Source organism: Haemorhous mexicanus, unplaced genomic scaffold, assembly GCF_027477595.1.
Source record: "Haemorhous mexicanus isolate bHaeMex1 unplaced genomic scaffold, bHaeMex1.pri scaffold_211_ctg1, whole genome shotgun sequence".
NCBI lineage: Eukaryota > Metazoa > Chordata > Aves > Passeriformes > Fringillidae > Haemorhous > Haemorhous mexicanus.
Window position 1 is genome coordinate 1 of NW_026776038.1, and position 18816 is coordinate 18816.

Here is an 18816-nt window from a genome sequence, read left to right on the forward strand (position 1 = left end):
TCCCCATTCAGGGGATGTCTTGGGTTTTTGGGGGTGCCCCCAGGTTTTGGGGTTCCAGTGGGTTTTTGGGGTCCCGGGGTCCCAGCAGTTTTTGGGGGTCCCAAGGTTTTGGGGATCCCACGGTTTTGGGGTCCCAGTGGTTTTTTCGGGGTCCCAGGTGGGTTTTGGGGGGTCCCAGGGGTTTTGAGGTCCCCCATCAGGAGGTGTGCCGGGGTTTTGGGGCCCCAGTGGTTTTTGGGGGTCCTGGGGGTTTTGGGGGTCCCCATTCAGGGGGGTGTCCTGGGATTTTGGGGGTCCCAGGGACTTTTGTAGTGTCTGAGGGTTTTGGGGGATCCCGGGGTTTTGGGGTCCCCATCAGGAGGTGTCCCAGGGTTTTGGGGTCCCCCATCTTGGCAATGTCCCGGTGGTTTTTGGAGGTCCCAGTGGTTTTTGGGGTCCTGGGGCTTTTTGGGGTCCTCATTCAGGGGTGCCCCAGGTTTTTGGGGGTCCCAAGGTTTGTTAGGGGTCCCACCGAGGTGATTTTTGGGGGTCTCAGTGGTTTTTGGGGGTCTCAGTGGTTTTTGGGGGGGTCCCAGGTGGTTTTTGGGGTCCTGGGTTTTTGGGGGTCTCCATTCAGGGGGTGTGTCCCAGGTTTTTGGGGTCCCGGTGGTTTTTGGGGTCCTGGGTTTTTGGGGGTCTCCATTCAGGGGGGTGTCCCAGGTTTTTGGGGTCCCATGGTTTTTTAGGGTCCCACCGAGGTGGTTTTTGGGGGTCTCTGTGGTTTTTTGGGGTCCCGGTGGTTTTTGGGGGTCTCCATTCAGGGGGGTGTCCCAGGTTTTTGGGGTCCCGGTGGTTTTTGGGGGTCTCCATTCAGGGGGGTGTCCCAGGTTTTTGGGGGTCCCACCCAGGTGGTTTTTGGGGGTCCCGGGGGGGCTCAGCAGCGCCCAGGCCTTGGCGTCGCCGATGGCGCCCCAGACGTCGAACACAAACTCGTCGGGGAAGGCGAAGTCGCCGAGCTGCGCGTCCAGAGCCTCGGCCAGCGCGTCCGGGTCCCGCGCGTCGCGGCCCAGCTCCACCATGGTGGCGGCTGTGGGGACACGGGGACAGCGTCAGGGACATTGGGGACACTGGGGACACCGTCAGGGTCCCGTGCGTCGCGGCCCAGCTCCACCATGGTGGCGGCTGTGGGGACAGGGGGACATTGGGGACAGTGTCAGGGACATCAGGGGACACCCCTCAGGGTCCCGTGCGTCGCAGCCCAGCTCCACCATGGTGGCGGCTGTGGGGACACGGGGACAGCGTCAGGGACATTGGGGACACTGGGGTCATGTCCGGGTCCCGCGTGTCGCGGCCCAGCTCCACCATGGTGGCGGCTGTGGGGACACGGGGACAGCGTCAGGGACAATGGGGGACACTGGGGACATTGGGGGACATTGGGGGACACTGGGGGTCATGTCCGGGTCCCGCGTGTCGCGGCCCAGCTCCACCATGGTGGCGGCTGTGGGGACACGGGGGACAGCGTCAGGGGACATTGGGGGGACACTGGGGGACACCGTCAGGGTCCCGTGCGTCGCGGCCCAGCTCCACCATGGTGGCAGCTGCGGGGGACATGGGGACAGCGTCAGGGGACACTGGGGACACGGGACATTGGGGTCACGTCTGGGTCCCGCATGTCGTGGGCCCAGCTCCACCATGGTGGTGCTGCGGGGGACATGGGGACATTGGGGACAGTGTCAGGGACATCAGGGACACCGTCAGGGTCCCGTGCATCGTGGCCCAGCTCCACCATGGTGGCGGCTGAGGGGGACACGAGGACAGCGTCAGGGACATTGGGGGACATTGGGGGACATTGGGGACACTGGGGACACCGTCAGGGTCCCGCGCATCACAGCCCAGCTCCACCATGGTGGCGGCTGAGGGGACACGGGGACAGCGTCAGGGACATTGGGGACACTGGGGTCACGTCCGGGTCCTGTGCGTCGCGGCCCCAGCTCCACCATGGTGGCGGCTGCGGGGACACGGGGACAGTGGGGACAGTGTCGACACGGGGACAGTGGGGACAGTGTCAGGGACATCAGGGACACCGTCCGGGTCCCGCGCTTCACGGCCCAGCTCCACCATGATGGCGGCTGTGGGGACATGGGGACATTGGGGACACCGCCAGGGACATCGGTGACAGTGTCAGGGACATCAGGGACACTGGGGACATCAGGGACACTGGGGACACACTGGGGTCCCGCGCGTCACGGCGCAGCTCCACCATGGCGGCAGCCGTGGGGACAGGGACAGGGTCACTGAGGACATCGGGGACACTGGGACAGCGTCAGGGACATGGGGGACACCGTCAGGGTCCCGCGCGTCCCAGCTCCACCATGGTGGCGGCTGTGGGGACACTGGGGACAGCGTCAGGGACACGGGGACATCGGGGACAGGGACAGCAGGGGAAAGGGGATATGGGGGACACGGGGGACATCGGGGGACACTGGGGACTGGGACAGCACGGTCAGAGACTGGGGACATCAGGGGACACTCCAGGGGTCCCAGGGGGTTCCCCAGGATTTTGGGGTCTCAGATTTGGGGGTCCTCCAGGATTTTGGGGTCCCCCAGGATTTTTGGGGTCCCCCCGGATTTGGGGGCTCCCCCAGCTCGCCTGTCCCGGATGCCCATGGAGCTCTCCAGCAGAGCCCGGGGGGTTTGGGGTGATCCTGGGGGGTTTTTAGGGGGTTCCCAGGATTTTGGGGGTTCCCCCCGGATTTTGGGGTCCCCCCGGATTTGGGGGCTCCCCCAGCTCGCTGTCCCAGATGCCCATGGAGCTCTCCAGCAGAGCCCGGGGGGTTTGGGGTGATCCTGGGGGGTTTTTTGGGGGTTCCCAGGATTTTGGGGTCCCCCCGGATTTTGGGGTCCCCCCGGATTTCGGGCTCACCCAGCTCGCTGTCCCGGATGCCCATGGAGCTCTCCAGCAGAGCCCGAGGGGGGTTTGGGGCCATCCCAGGGAGGTTTTTAGGGGGTTCCCAAGATTTGGGGGTTCCCCAGGATTTTGGGGTTCCCCCAAGATTTGGGGTCCCCCCGGATTTTGGGGTCCCCCCGGATTTGGGGCTCACCCAGCTCGCTGTCCCGGATGCCCATGTAGCTCTCCAGCAGATCGTCCACCTTGGCCACCGCGCGCTCCTCGAACGCCGACGGCTGCGGGGGTTTGGGGAGTTTGGGGGATTCTGGGGGTCCCCGAGGGTCCCAAGAGGATTTTGGGGGGTCCCTGGGGGTCCCAAGGGGATTTAGGGGATCACCCAGCTGGTTTTGGGGTGGTTTTGGGTTGGTTTTGGGGTCTGCACCTGCTCCTGCAGTGTGGCCTGTTTTGGGGTATCTGGGGTGGTTTTGGGGTTCCCAGGATGATTTTGGGGTCTCAAGGGGATTTTGGGGTCTCTAGGGGATGTTTTGGGGTGTCCCAGGGATATTTTGGGGTCCCCAGTGGATATTTTGGGATGGTTTTGGGGTGGTTTTGGGCGGTTTTGGGGCCGTACCTGCTCCTGCAGCCTGGCTTGCTCTGGGGTCCCTAGGGACGTTGTGGGGTCCCCAGGCTGTTTTAGGGTTCCCATGGATATTTTGGGGCTGTCCCAGGGATATTTTGGGGTCCCCATGGATATTTTGGGGACCCCATGGATATTTTGGGCCGTCCCAGGGATATTTTGGGGTGGTTTTGGGGCGGTTTGGGGCTGTTTTGTGGCCGTGCCTGCTCCTGCAGCCTGGCTTGCTCTGGGGTCTCTAGGGGACGTTCTGGGGTCCCCAGGCTGTTTTAGGGTTCCCATGGATATTTTGGGGCTGTCCCAGGGATATTTTGGGGTCCCCATGGATATTTTGGGGACCCCATGGATATTTTGGGCCGTCCCAGGGATATTTTGGGGTGGTTTTGGGGCGGTTTTGGGCTGTTTTGGGGCCATGCCTGCTCCTGCAGCCTGGCTTGCTCTGGGGTCTCTAGGGGACGTTCTGGGGTCCCCAGGCTGTTTTAGGGTCCCCAGGGCATATTTTGGGGTTCCCATGGATATTTTGGGGTCCCCATGGATATTTTGGGCTGTCCCAGGGATGTTCTGGCTGTCCATGGATATTCTGGGTGGTTTTGGGGCCGTGCCTGCTCCTGCAGCCTGGCTTGCTCTGGGGTCTCTAGGGGATATTTTGGGGTCCCCAGGCTGTTTTAGGGTTCCCATGGATATTTTGGGGTTCCCATGGATATTTGGGGCTGTCCCATGGATATTTTGGGGTTCCCATGGATATTTTGGGCTGTCCCAGGGATATTTTGGGGTGGTTTTGGGCTGTTTTGGGGCCGTGCCTGCTCCTGCAGCCTGGCTTGCTCTGGGGTCTCTAGGGAATGTTCTGGGGTCCCCAGGCTGTTTTAGGGTTCCCATGGATATTTTGGGGACCCCATGGATATTTGGGGCTGTCCCAGGGATATTTTGGGGTGGTTTTGGGGGGTTTTGGGCTGTTTTGGGGCCGTGCCTGCTCCTGCAGCCTGGCTTGCTCTGGGGTCTCCAGGGAATGTTCTGGGGTCCCCAGACTGTTTTAGGGTTCCCATGGATATTTTGGGGTTCCCATGGATATTTTGGGCTGTCCCAGGGATATTTTGGGGTTCCCATGGATATTTTGGGGTTCCCATGGATATTTTGGGCTGTCCCAGGGATATTTTGGGGTTCCCATGGATATTTGGGGCTGTCCCATGGATATTTTGGGGTGGTTTTGGGGCGGTTTTGGGGCTGTTTTGGGGCCGTACCTGCTCCTGCATCCTGGCTTGCTCTGGGGTCTCTAGGGGACATTCTGGGGTCCCCAGGGGATATTTTGGGGTCCCCATGGATATTTTGGGCTGTCCCAGGGATATTTTGGGGTGGTTTTGGGGTGGTTTTGGGGTGGTTTTGGGGCCGTACCTGCTCCTGCAGCGTGGCCGGGCCCCTGGAGCGCAGCCTCAGCGTTCCCCGGCCCGAGAGCCCCTGGGGGAGCCCCCCCCGGGCAGAGACCCCCCCGGAGCGGGGCCCGATCCCGTCTGGGGACACAGGGGACACACACGGGGGACAGGGGACACACAGGGGACACGGAGGGTCACACAGGGACACGGGGGACAGAGGGGACACAGGGGACAGAGGGGACACGGGACACAGAGGGGACAGGGAGGACAGAGAGGACACAGGGGGGACAGAGAGGGTCACAGAGGGGACACAGGGGACAGGGAGGACACAGGGGACAGGGAGGGTCACACAGGGTACAGGGAGGACAGAGGACACAGGGGACAGAGAGGGTCACAGAGGGGGGACACAAGGGACAGAGAGGGGACACAGGGAACAGGGAGGGTCACAGAGGAGGGACACAGGGGACAGAGAGGACACAGGGGACACAGAGGGTCACAGGGGGAGGACACAAGGGACAGAGAGGGGACACCGGGGGGACAGAGAGGGTCACACAGAGGGGACACAGGGGACAGATGGGGACAGAGGGGGTGGGGGGTCAGAGAGGGGTCAGCAGGGGTCAGCAGGGGACAGAGCGAACGGGGGGATCACAGGGGTGACACGGGGGGTCCCCATTGTGGGGAGCACCTTCAGACCCCTCTCCAGTACAGCCCAGTTCAATCCCAGCATTCCCAGTACGGCCCAGTGCTCCCAGTTCAATCCTAGCATTCCCAGTACAGCCCAGTGCTCCCAGTTCAATCCCAGCATTCCCAGTCCAATCCCAGTTCAATCCCAGTACCCACTCCAGGCCCTCCTGGGCTCGGTCAGCCGCAGCCGGAAGCGGTGCCCGCGGGGCAGCTCCAGTCCAATCCCAGTCCCTCCCAGTCAATCCCAGTCAATCCCAGTCCATCCCAGTCCCTCCCAGTCCCCTCCCAGTTCAATCCCAGCCCATCCCAGTCCCTCCCAGTCCATCCCAGTGCTCCCAGTACCCACCCCAGGCCCTTCTGGGCTCGGTCAGCCGCAGCCGGAAGCGGTGCCCGCGGGGCAGCTCCAGCTCAGTCAATCCCAGTCAATCCCAGTTCAATCCCAGTCCCTCCCAGTTCAATCCCAGCCCATCCCAGTCCCTCCCAGTCCAATCCCAGTGCTCCCAGTACCCACCCCAGGCCCTCCTGGGCTCGGTCAGCCGCAGCCGGAAGCGGTGCCCGCGGGGCAGCTCCTGCAGCAGCCGTGCCACCTCGAAGTGCCGCGTGCCCACCAGGCTGCGCCCGTCCAGCGCCTCCAGCACGTCCCCGACGCCCACCTGGGGCGTGCGCGCCATCACCGAGCCCTCGCGGATCCGCTGGGGACAGGGACACACCTGGGGTCACACCTGAGCCACCTGGGGACACCTGAGCCACCTGGGGACACCTGAGCCACCTGGATAACCTGGGGCGTGCGCGCCATCACCGAGCCCTCGCGGATCCGCTGGGGACAGGGTCACACCTGGGGTCACACCTGGGGCACCTGGGGGCACCTGGGGACACCTGAGCCACCTGGGGACACCTGAGCCACCTGGATAACCTGGGGCGTGTGCACCATCACCGAGCCCTCGCCGATACGCTGGGGACAGTGGGGACACCTGAGCCTGCCTGGGGGACTGGAGACACCTGGGTAACCTGGGGTCATCTCAGTCACCTGGGGTCACCTGGGGTCACCTGTTGTTGGTGATGGTGACCCCCAGCATTGTCTCATTGCCCCCACCCTGCTGTCCCCAGGTGTGTCCCATCTGTCTCTAGGTGAGTCTCCAGGTGCGTCTCACTTGCCCAGGTGTGTCTCACCTGTCTCTAGGTGAGTCTCCAGGTGTGTCTCACCTGCCCAGGTGTGTCTCACCTGTCTCTAGGTGAGTCTCCAGGTGTGTCTCACCTGCCCAGGTGTGTCTCACCCTGATGAAGGCGTAGCCTGTTCCATTGTTGCTGATGGTGAGCCTCATTGGCCCCACCCTGGTGTGTCTCACCTACCCAGGTGTGTCTCACCTTGAGGAAGGTGTAGCCAGCTCCATTGTTGGGGATGCTGAGCCCCAGCTCTGTCCCCAGGTGATCCTACATACCCCCAGGTGTGTCCCAGCTCTGCCTAGGTGTGTCTCACCTGTCCCAGGTGTGTCCCCAGGTGTGTCCCAGGTGAGTCTCACCTGTTCCAGGTGTGTCTCACCTTGATGAAGGCGTAGCCAGCCCCGTTGTCGGTGATGGTGAGCCCCAGCCCTGTCCCCACGTGCCCCCAGGTGTGTCCCCAGGTGTCCCCAGGTGTGTCCCACGTGTGTCCCAGGTGTGTCTCACCTGCCCAGGTGTGTCTCACCTTGATGAAGGCGTAGCCAGCCCCGTTGTCGGTGATGGTGAGCCCCAGCCCTGTCCCCAGGTGTGTCCCAGGTGTGTCCCAGGTGTGTCTCACCTTGATGAAGGCGTAGCCAGCCCCGTTGTCGGTGATGGTGAGCCCCAGCCCTGTCCCCAGGTGTGTCCCAGGTGTGTCCCAGGTGTGTCTCACCTGTCCCAGGTGTGTCTCACCTTGATGAAGGCGTAGCCAGCCCCGTTGTCGGTGATGGTGAGCCCCAGCGCCTCCTCGGATTTCAGCACCTGCACGTCCTTCTGGCGGCCGCGCGTGTGCGCGAAGATGAAATCCTCCAGGCCGATCTGCCCCCCCAGCAGCTTCTCCATGTCCACCTGGGGCGTGTTCAGCGTGCAGAACAGCACCTGGGGACACGTGGGGACATCACCTGGGGCAGGGGACAGCACCTGGGGCAGGGGACAGCACCTGGGGCAGGGGACAGCACCTGGGGACACGTGGGGACATCACCTGGGGCAGGGGACAGCACCTGGGGCAGGGGACAGCACCTGGGGCAGGGGACAGCACCTGGCGACACTGGGACATTGTCTGGGGACAAACCCTCCAGCCCAACCTGCCCCCCCAGCAGCTTCTCCAGGTCCACCTGGGGCGTGTCCAGGTGCAGAATGGCACCTGAGGGAACAGGGGACACTGGGGACAGCACCTGGGGGGACAGGGGACAGGTGGGGACAGCACCTGGGAGGACAGCAGGGGACACTGGGGACAGCACTTGGGGACACTGAGGACAGGGGACATGGGGACATTGGTGTGTTCAACGGGCAGAACAGCACCTGGGGGACAGAGGACAGCACCTGGGGACACGGGGACAACGGGGACGCCAGTGTGTTCCGTGTGCCATCCCAGTCCCTCCCAGTCTATCCCAGTATAACCCAGTCCATTCCCAGTATAACCCAGTGCTCCCAGTCTCACCTCGCTGGGGGGGATCCCGAAGGCCTCCCCGATTTTCCCGTACAGCTCCCGCACGTTCCCGAAGCCCTCCCAGTATAACCCAGTCTATCCCAGTCTATCCCAGTATAACCCAGTATAACCCAGTCCATTCCCAGTATACCCCAGTGCTCCCAGTCTCACCTCGCTGGGGGGGATCCCGAAGGCCTCCCCGATTTTCCCGTACAGCTCCCGCACGTTCCCGAAGCCCTCCCAGCCCATCCCAGTCCATTCCCAGTATAACCCAGTCCATTCCCAGTCCATTCCAGTATAACCCAGTCCATTCCCAGTATAACCCAGTCCGTTCCCAGTCTCACCTCGCTGGGGGGGATCCCGAAGGCCTCCCCGATTTTCCCGTACAGCTCCCGCACGTTCCCGAAGCCCTCCCAGCCCATCCCAGTATAACCCAGTATAACCCAGTCTAACCCAGTCCATTCCCAGTATACCCCAGTGCTCCCAGTCTCACCTCGCTGGGGGGGATCCCGAAGGCCTCCCCGATTTTCCCGTACAGCTCCCGCACGTTCCCGAAGCCCTCCCAGCATAACCCAGCCCATCCCAGTATAACCCAGTCTAACCCAATCCATTCCCAGTCTAACCCAGTCCATTCCCAGTATACCCCAGTGCTCCCAGTCTCACCTCGCTGGGGGGGATCCCGAAGGCCTCCCCGATTTTCCCGTACAGCTCCCGCACGTTCCCGAAGCCCTCCCAGCATAACCCAGCCCATCCCAGTCCATTCCCAGTATAACCCAGTCCATTCCCAGTATAACCCAGTATAACCCAGGCCGTTCCCAGTATACCCCAGTATAACCCAGTCTCACCTCGCTGGGGGGGATCCCGAAGGCCTCCCCGATTTTCCCGTACAGCTCCCGCACGTTCCCGAAGCCCTCCACGCGGCCGGTGGCGCTGCCGTGGGCCAGCTGCGTGTGGAACACCAGCCGGGGCCGCAGCGGGGGAGGGGGCGCCGCCCCCGGGACCCCCCCCGAGGCCCCCCCGGGCTCCCCCGGGGCCCCCCCGCGCCCCCCGGCCCCCTCCTCGTTCTCCACCAGCGGCGGCGGCTTCTTGCGGCGGCCCAGGCCCAGCGGCATCGGGGCGGGGAGGGGTCTGGGGGTCTGGGAGGGGGTCTGGTGGAGTCTGGGGGGGGTTAGGAGGGGGTTTGGGGGGGTCTGGGGGGGCTAGGAGGGGGTTTGGGGGGGGTCTGAGGGGGTCTGGGGGTCTGGGAGGGGGTTTGGGGGGCGTCTGGGGGGAGGTCTAGGAGGGGGTTTGGGGGGGTCTGGGGGGAGGTCTAGGAGGGGGTTTGGGGGGGTCTGGGGGGGTCTGGGGGTCTGGGAGGGGGTTTGGGGGAGGTCTGAGGGGGTCTGGGGGTCTGGGGGGGGGTCTGGGGGGGTCTGAGGGGGCTAGAAGGGAGTTTGGGGGGGTCTGAGGGGGTCTGGGGGGGCTAGGAGGGGGTTTGGGGGGATCTGGGGGTCTGGGAGGGGGTCTGGGGGGGGTCTGGGGGGGTCTGGGAGGGGGTTTGGGGGAGGTCTGAGGGGGTCTGGGGGTCTGGGAGGGGGTTTGGGGGGGTCTGGGGGGGCTAGGAGGGGGTTTGGGGGGGTCTGAGGGGGTCTGGGGGGGCTAGGAGGGGGTTTGGGGGGGTCTGAGGGGGTCTGGGGGGTCTGGGAGGGGGTTTGGGGGAGGTCTGAGGGAGTCTGGAGGTCTGGGAGGGGGTTTGGAGGGGGTCTGGGGGGGCTAGGAGGGGGTTTGGGGGTGTTTAGGTGTGGTTGGCGGGGGCTGGGAGGGGTCTGGGGGGAGTTTTGAGGGTCTAGGAGGGATTGAGGGGTCTGTGAGGGGGTTTGGGGGGGTCTAGGAGGGGGTTGGGGGGGGTCTGTGAGGGGGTTTGGGGGGGTCTAGGAGGGTTTGGGGGGGGTCTGTGAGGGGGTTGGGGGGTTAGGTGGAGCTGAGGGGATGTGGGGGACTCTGGGGGGGTTTTGGGAGGGGTTTGGGGAAGTTTTGGGGGTCTGGGGGGGTTTGGGTGCGGTTGGGAGGGGTCTGGGGGAGCTCGGGGGGGGTCAGATGGGTCGGGGGGGTCTGGGGGGGGCCTCAGGGGGGGTCTGGGGGAGTTCGGGGCTTTCTGGGGGGGGCTCAGTTGGTCTGGGGGGGTGCCCGGGGGGTCCCGGTGTATCCGGAGGGGTTTTGGGGGTCCCGGTGTTCCCGGGGGGGGGGGGTCCCGGTGTACCCGGAGGGGTTTTGGGGGTCCCGGTGTGCCCGGGGGGGGTCCCGGTGTACCCGGAGGGGTTTTGGGGGTCTCGGTGTGCCCGGGGGGGGGGGGGGGTCCCGGTCTATCCGGAGGGGTTTTGGGGGTCCCGGTGTGCCCGGAGGGTCCCGGTGTATCCGGAGGGGTTTTGGGGGGTCCCGGTGGTCCCGGGGGGGGGGTCCCGGTGTATCCGGAGGGGTTTTGGGGGTCTCGGTGTGCCCGGGGGGGTCTCAGCGCCGTCCCGGAGTGTGTGGGGGCGGCTCGGGGTCCCCGGGGGAGGTTTCCGGGGGGTCTCGGTGTTTCCCGGGGGGTTGTTTTGGGGTCTCGGGGTCCCCTGGGGAGGTTTCCGGGGGGTCTCGGTGTTCCCCGGGGGGTTGTTTTGGGGTCTCGGGGTCCCCGGGGGAGGTTTCCGGGGGGTCTCGGTGTTCCCCGGGGGGTTGTTTTGGGGTCTCGGTGTCCCCGGGGGGGTCCCGGTGTTTCCGGGGGGGGGTCTCGCTGCCCCCACCCCGACGTTCGGGGGGGGGTCCCGCTCGGCTCCGCTGGGGGCTGAAAGGCGAGAGGGGAAACTGAGGCACGCGGGGGAGGTTCCCGACCCCCGGGACCCCCCCGGCCCTCCCGCACGCCGGGTCCGGTTCCCCCGCGGGACCCCCAGCCCGTCCCGGGCCCGGTTCCCGCCGGCCCCCGGCCCCGCCCCGGCCCCTTCGGAGCCCGCACGCGGTCCCGGCCCCCCCCGAGCTCGGTTGCGGTTCCGGTCCCGTTTCCGGTTCCGGTCTCGGTCTCGGTCCCGGTCCCGGTCCCCCCTCACCGGCCGGGCGCTGCTACCGGAGCGGCACTTCCGGGAGGGCGTGGCCAAACCCCGCCCGGGCCAATCAGCGCCGCCGCCCCGCCCCGCGCGGCCCAATGGGAGGTGGGAGGGCAGGAAAGGGCGTGGCCGCTCCCTCTCCCTCCCCCCCCAAGCGCCGCCGGCAATGGGCGCGCCCGCGCTCGCAGCCAATCAGGAGCCAGCACGGAGCGTTGTGGGGGCGGGGGTCGGGAGGGGGAGGGGCTAAGAGGGGCGTGGCGCAAAGGGGCGGGGCTAGGAGAGCTAAGGCGCCGGGGAGGGGCTGGGACAGAGCTCAAAGGGGCGGGGCTCAGACCCAAAGGGGGCGGGGCGGAGACAGAGCTGGGGAGGGGATGGGCGGGGTCACACACCTGGGACACACCCTGTACACAGATGGGCACACCTGTTACACACCTGTACACATCCACTGCACACCTGTTCACACCTGGTACCTCTTACACAGCCCTGACACACCTGGGCACACCTGGGACACACCCTGTACACAGATGGGCACACCTGTTACACACCTGTACACATCCACTGCACACCTGTTCACACCTGGTACCTGTTACACAGCCCTTACACACCTGTGCACACCTGGGACACACCCTGTACACACCTGTACACAGATGGGCACACCTGTTACACACCTGTACACATCCACTGCACACCTGTTCACACCTGGTACCTGTTACACAGCCCTGACACACCTGTGCACACCTGGGACACACCCTGTACACACCTGTACACAGATGGGCACACCTGTTACACACCTGTACACATCCACTGCACACCTGTTCACACCTGGTACCTCTTACACAGCCCTTACACACCTGTTTCACACACATGTTCACACCTGGGACACAGCCCTTACACACCTGGTGCACACCTGTACACACTAGTACCTGCTACACAGCCCTTACACACCTGTGCACACCTGTACACACTGGTACCGGCTACACAGCCCTTACACACCTGTGCACACCTGTACACACCCATAAAATACCTGTTACACCTGTGCACACCTGTGCAAACCAAACCACACCTTCGCACACCTGTAATATACCTGTGCACACCTGGGACACCCCCATTACACACCTGGTAGACCTGTGCACACCTGTTGCACACCTGTACACACGTTATATACCTGTGCACACCTGTTACACAGCCCTTACCCACCTGTGCACACCTGGGACATCACGCTTACACACCCGTTACACCTGGACACAGCGCTTTCACACCTGTGCACAACCATTACACACCTGTACACACCTGTGCACACCCATTACACATCTGTACACCCTTGTCACACCTGTACACACCTGGTACCTGTTCTATAGTCCTTGAATACCTGTACACAGCTGTTACACACCTGGGCACACCTGTACACACCTGTCCACACCTGGTACTTGTTCTATAGTCCTCACACACCTGCACACAGCTGTTACACACCTGGACACACCTGCACACCCTTGTCACACCTGTCCACACCTGGTACCTGTTCTATAGTCCTCGCACACCTGCACACAGCTGTTACACACCTGGGCACACCCACTGCACACCTTTAAACACCTGTCCACACTGGTCACACCTATCCACAGCCTTTACACACCTTTACACACTTGGGACACACCTGTGCACACCTGTGTGTACCCGTTACACACCTGTATACACCTGTACACACCTGACACACCTGTGCAGACCCACTGCACATCTGTACACACCTGTACACACCTGGGGCACACTTGGACACACCTGGTATCTGTTATACAGCCCTTACACACCTGTGCACACCTGAACACACCTGTACACAGCTGTTACACACCTGGGCACACCCACTGCACACCTTTAAACACCTGTACACACTGGTCACACCTGTCCACAGCCTTTAAACACCTTTACACACCTGGGACACACCTGTGCACACCTGTGTGTACCCGTTACACACCTGTATACACCTGTACACACCTGACACACCTGTGCAGACCCACTGCACATCTGTACACACCTGTACACACCTGGGGCACACTTGGACACACCTGGTATCTGTTATACAGCCCTTACACACCTGAACATACCTGTACACAACTTTACACACCTGTGCACCTGTTACACACCTGTTACACACCCGTTAAACACCTGGACACACCTGGTATCTGTTATACAGCCCTTACACACCTGTGCACACCTGAACACACCTGTACACAACTTTACACACCTGTGTACCAGTTACACACCTGTGCATACCCGTTACACACCTGTACACAACTTTACACTCCTGTGCACACCCGTTACACACCTGGACACACCTGAACACACCTGTACACAACTTTACACACCTGTACACACCTGAACACAACTTTACACACCCGTTACACACCTGTACACATCTGAACATACCTGTACACACCTGTACACACCTGTGTACCAGTTACACACCTGTGCACACCCATTACACACCTGTGCACACCTGAACACACCTGTACTCAACTTTACACACCTGTGCACACCTGAACACACCTGTACTCAACTTTACACACCTGTGCACACGTTACACACCTGTCCACAACCGTTACACACCTGCTCACACCTGAACATACCTGTACACAACTTTACACACCTGTGCACACCCGTTACACACCTGCGCACACCTGAACACACCTGTACACTTTACACACCTGTGTACCAGTTACACACCTGTGCACACCTGTTACACACCTGTGCACACCTGAACACACCTGTACACAACTTTACACACCCGTGCACACCCGTTACACACCTGTGCACACCCGTTACACACCTGAACACAACTTTACACACCCCTTACACACCTGCGCACACCTGAACACACCTGTACACAACTTTACACACCCGTGCACACCCGTTACACACCCGTGCACACCCGTGACACACCTGCGCACACCTGTACAAAGCTGCTGAGCCCCCCTGTGCCCATCGGGGTCCCCCGGGGCCGTTTCGGGGTCAATCCCGAAGGTTTTGGGGCCGATCTCGGGGATTTGGGAATTCCAGGAGGGTTTGGGGTCAATCCCGAAGGTTTTGGGGCCGATCTCGGGGATTTGGGAATTCCAGGAGGGTTTGGGGTCAATCCCGAAGGTTTTGGGGCCGATCTCGGGGATTTGGGAATTCCAGGAGGGTTTGGGGTCAATCCCGAAGGTTTTGGGGCCGATCTCGGGGATTTGGGAATTCCAGGAGGGTTCGGGGTCAATCCCGAAGGTTTTGGGGCCGATCTCGGGGATTTGGGAATTCCAGGAGGGTTTGGGGTCAATCCCGAAGGTTTTGGGGCCAGTCTCAGGGATTTGGGGGGTCACAGAAATGTTGGGGTGAATCTCTGAGGTTTTGGGGTCAAGCTCAGGGATTTGGGGATCCCGGGAAGTTTGGGGATAAATTTGAGGGGGTTTTGGCTCCCGGAAGACAGTTTTGGGGTCACACCCAATTTTTTGGGGCCAATCTCAGCGATTTTGGGGCTCTGGGTTATTTTGGGGTGAATTCTGGGGCGATGAGGATTTTTGGGGTGAATCCCAGAGGATTTGGGGCCGAGTCCGAAGGGGTTTGGGGAGAAAATCCCAGAGGGTTTTGGGGTGAATTCCAGAGGATTTTGGGGGCAAATCCCGGAGGATTTTGGGGTGAATTCTGGAGGATTTTGGGGTGAATTCCAGAAGGTTTTGGGGGCAAATCCCGGAGGGTTTTGGGGTGAATTCTGGAGGATTTTGGGGTGAATCCCGGAGGATTTTGGGGTGAATTCTGGAGGATTTTGGGGTGAATCCCGGAGGATTTTGGGGTGAATTCTGGAGGATTTTTGGGTGAATTCTGGAGGATTTTGGGGTGAACTCCCAAGGATTTTGGGGTGAATTCAGGAGGATTTTGGGGTGAATTCTGGAGGATTTTGGGTGAATTTCAGAAGGTTTTGGGGGCAAATCCCGGAGGATTTTTGGGCGAATTCTGGAGGATTTTTGGGGTGAATTCTGGAGGATTTTGGGGTGAATCCCGGAGGATTTTGGGGTGAATTTCAGAAGGTTTTGGGGTGAATCCCGGAGGATTTTGGGGCAAATCCCGGAGGATTTTGGGGTGAATCCCGGAGGATTTTGGGGTGAATTCTGGAGGATTTTGGGGTGAACTCCCAAGGATTTTGGGATGGCCCAGGGGGATCTGGGGGTCCCGGCCGGGCTTTTTGGGGTCACTCCAAGGGATTTTGGGGTCGACTCGAGGCTTTTTGGGATCCTGTATTTCTGTACAGCGGGGGAGGGGGGCAGGGGCGGCCCCACAATTGTCCCAGTCCGGGATCTGTCCGGGGGATCCATTCGGGATCCAGGATCCATCCGGGATCCACCCAGGGGATCCAATCGGGATCTGGGATCTGTCCGGGGGGTCCGAAGGGGTTTGGGATCCATTCGGAGACTCTGGGATCCATCCGAGGTATCCGGGCGGATCTGGGATCTGTTTGCAATCTGGGATCCATCCGGGGGTCCAGAGGGGTCCAGGATCCATCCGAGAGGTCCAAGGGGATCCAGGGTCCATTTGGGATCTGGAGTCCATCCAGGGGGTCCAGAATCCATCCAGGGGATCCATTTGGGATCTGTCTGGGGACCCATTTGGGATCCAGGATCCATCTGGGGTTCTGGGACCCATTCAGAGGCTCTGGGATCCATCGGAGGGGTCCAGGGGGATCCAGGATCCATTCAGGGGGTCCAGGATCCATCCAGAAGATCCAGGGGCATCTGGGATCCATTTGGGGGGATCTGGGATCCATCCAGGAAGTCCAGAGGGGTCCGGGACCCATTTGGGGGGTCCAGGGGAATCTGGGATCTATCCAAAAGATCCAGAGGGGTCTGGGATCCATTTGGGGGCTCCAGAAGGATCTGAGATCCATCCAGGGAGTCCAGAGAGGTCCAGAATCCATTTGGGGGAGTCCAGGATCCATTTGAAGAGTCCAGGATCCACGTGGGGGTTCTGGGATCCACCCAGGGGTCTCTGGGATCCACGTGGGGGTTCTGGGATCCACCCAGGGGTCTCTGGGATCCACGTGGGGGTTCTGGGATCCACCCAGGGGTGTCCACAGGGATCCAGTCACATCCTTGGGGGTCCCAGAGCATCCAGGAAGGAATCGGGGCTGGGATCCAGAGCCGGGATCCGGCCGTGTCCAGGGCCCAGGGCTGTCCTGGGAGTGTCCCTGGCCCGTTGGCCGGCCGTGCCCTGGGATCTGTCCCTGTCCTGTCCCTGTCCTGGGCTCTGTCCCTGTCCTGGGATCTGTCCCTGTCCTGGGAGTGTCCCTGTCCTGGGATCTGTCCTGGGCTCTGTCCCTGCCCTGGGCTCCGTCCCTGTCCTGGGATCCGTCCCTGTCCTGGGATCCGTCCCTGTCCTGGGATCTGTCCCTGCCCTGGGACCCGTCCCTGTCCTGTCCCTGTCCCTGTCCTGGGATCTGTCCCTGTCCTGGGATCCGTCCCTGTCCTGGGATCCGTCCCTGTCCTGGGCTCTGTCCCTGTCCTGGGAGTGTCCCTGTCCTGGGATCCGTCCCTGTCCTGGGCTCTGTCCCTGTCCTGGGAGTGTCCCTGGCCCGTTGGCCGGCCGTGCCCTGGGCTCCGTCCCTGTCCTGGGAGTGTCCCTGTCCTGGGAGTGTCCCTGTCCTGGGACTCGTCCCTGTCCTGTCCCTGTCCCTGTCCTGGGATCTGTCCCTGTCCTGGGCTCTGTCCCTGTCCTGGGAGTGTCCCTGTCCTGGGCTCTGTCCCTGTCCTGGGAGTGTCCCTGTCCTGGGCTCTGTCCCTGTCCTGGGATCTGTCCCTGTCCTGGGAGTGTCCCTGTCCTGGGATCCGTCCCTGTCCTGGGATCTGTCCCTGTCCTGGGAGTGTCCCTGTCCTGGGATCTGTCCCTGTCCTGGGATCCATCCCTGTCCTGGGATCTGTCCCTGTCCTGGGATCTGTCCCTATCCTGGGCTCTGTCCCTGTCCTGGGATCTGTCCCTGTCCTGGGAGTGTCCCTGTCCTGGGATCTGTCCCTGTCCTGGGATCTGTCCCTGTCCTGGGAGTGTCCCTGTCCTGGGATCTGTCCCTGTCCTGGGATCCATCCCTGTCCTGGGATCTGTCCCTGTCCTGGGATCTGTCCCTGTCCTGGGCTCTGTCCCTGTCCTGGGAGTGTCCCTGTCCTGGGAGTGTCCCTGTCCTGGGATCTGTCCCTGCCCTGGGACCCGTCCCTGTCCTGGGAGTGTCCCTGTCCTGGGAGTGTCCCTGTCCTGGGAGTGTCCCTGTCCTGGGCTCTGTCCCTGTCGTGTCCTGGGCTCTGGCTGTGTCCAGTGTCCAGCTGTGTCCCAGGACTGTCCCTGTCCCTGTCCCTGTATCTGTCCCTGTCCAGTGTCCCTGTCCCTGTCGTGTCCTGGGCTCTGGATGTGTCCGGTGTCCAGCTGTGTCCCTGTCCTTGTCCCTGTCCCAGGTGTGTCCCTCTCCCAGGGCCTGGCTGTCCCTGTCCCAGGTATGTCCCTGTCCTTGTCCCTGTCCCAGGTGTGTCCCTGTCCCTGTTCCTGTCCCTCTCCCAGGGCCTGGCTGTCCCTGTCCCAGGTGTGTCCCTGTCCTTGTCCCTGTCCCAGGGCCTGGCTGTCCCTGTCCTTGTCCCTGTCCCACGGCCTGGCTGTCCCTGTCCCAGGTGTGTCCCTGTCCTTGTCCCTGTCCCAGGTGTGTCCCTGTCCTTGTCCCTGTCCCAGGTGTGTCCCTGTCCCAGGTGTGTCCCTGTCCCTGTCCCAGCAGTGTCCCTGTCCCAGGTGTGTCCCTGTCCCAGGTGTGTCCCTGTCCCTGTCCCAGCAGTGTCCCTGTCCCAGGTGTGTCCCTGTCCCAGGGCCTGGCTGTCCCTGTCCCTGTCCCTGTCCCAGGGCCTGGCTGTGTCCCAGGACTGTCCCTGTCATGTCCTGGGCTCTGGATGTGTCCAGGGGTGCCCCGAGATTGTCCCCAACCCCGTCCCTGTCCCAGGTGTGTCCCCATCCTGGGATCTGTCCCTGTCCCAGGTGTGTCCCTGTCCCTGTCCCCATCCTGGGATCCATCCTGACCCTCTCCCCTGTCCCTGTCCCCAGTCCTTGTCCTTGTCCCTGTGACACATGTGTTCCCATCCTTGTCCCTTGTCCTCTGTCCCTGTCCCCTCTGTCCCTGTCCCCTCTGTCCCTGTCCCTGTCCCAGGATCTCTCCATGTGTGGAATCAGCCAGGCCAGGGCTGTCCCTCAGTGTCCCCTGGGTGTCCCTCAGGTGTCACAGATGTCCCTCAGTGTCCCCTGGGTGTCCCTCAGGTGTCACAGATGTCCCTCGGCGTCCCCTGGGTGTCCCTCGGGTGTCACAGATGTCCCTCAGTGTCCCCTGGGTGTCCCTCAGGTGTCACAGATGTCCCTTAGTGTCCCCTGGGTGTCCCTCAGTGTCCCCTGGGTGTCCTTCAGTGTCCCCTGCTTGTCACAGGTGTCCCCTCAGTGTCCTTGGTGTCCCCCAAGTGCCGCAGGGACCCAGGATGTCCCTCAAGTGCCACAGGACCCACAGGGGTCCCACTGTCCCCTGGCCTGTCCCCAATGTCCCTGTG

The 18816-nt window shown here is 62.4% G+C and overlaps 1 protein-coding gene across 9 annotated transcripts; it reads right to left on the reverse strand.

Annotated features, from left to right (window-relative positions):
* Positions 1-266: 266 nt before the first annotated feature.
* LOC132322928 (PDZ domain-containing protein GIPC1-like) lies at positions 267-9323 on the reverse strand. 9 transcript variants are annotated; one of them, XM_059837686.1, is made up of 10 exons: positions 9023-9323; positions 7442-7627; positions 6321-6368; positions 6063-6243; positions 4890-5005; positions 3081-3162; positions 908-1066; positions 776-827; positions 631-714; positions 399-578 (listed from the first exon to the last, which is right to left on the reverse strand). In XM_059837686.1, the coding sequence occupies exons 1-10, from the start codon at positions 9287-9289 to the stop codon at positions 551-553; spliced, it is 1203 nt and encodes a 400-aa protein (XP_059693669.1). In that variant the 5' UTR covers positions 9290-9323; the 3' UTR covers positions 399-550. The 9 variants fall into 9 exon arrangements, with proteins under 9 accessions (XP_059693664.1, XP_059693663.1, XP_059693665.1 ...); XM_059837681.1 differs by having other exon boundaries at positions 267-714; XM_059837680.1 differs by having other exon boundaries at positions 267-578; positions 631-827.
* Positions 9324-18816: the final 9493 nt, after the last annotated feature.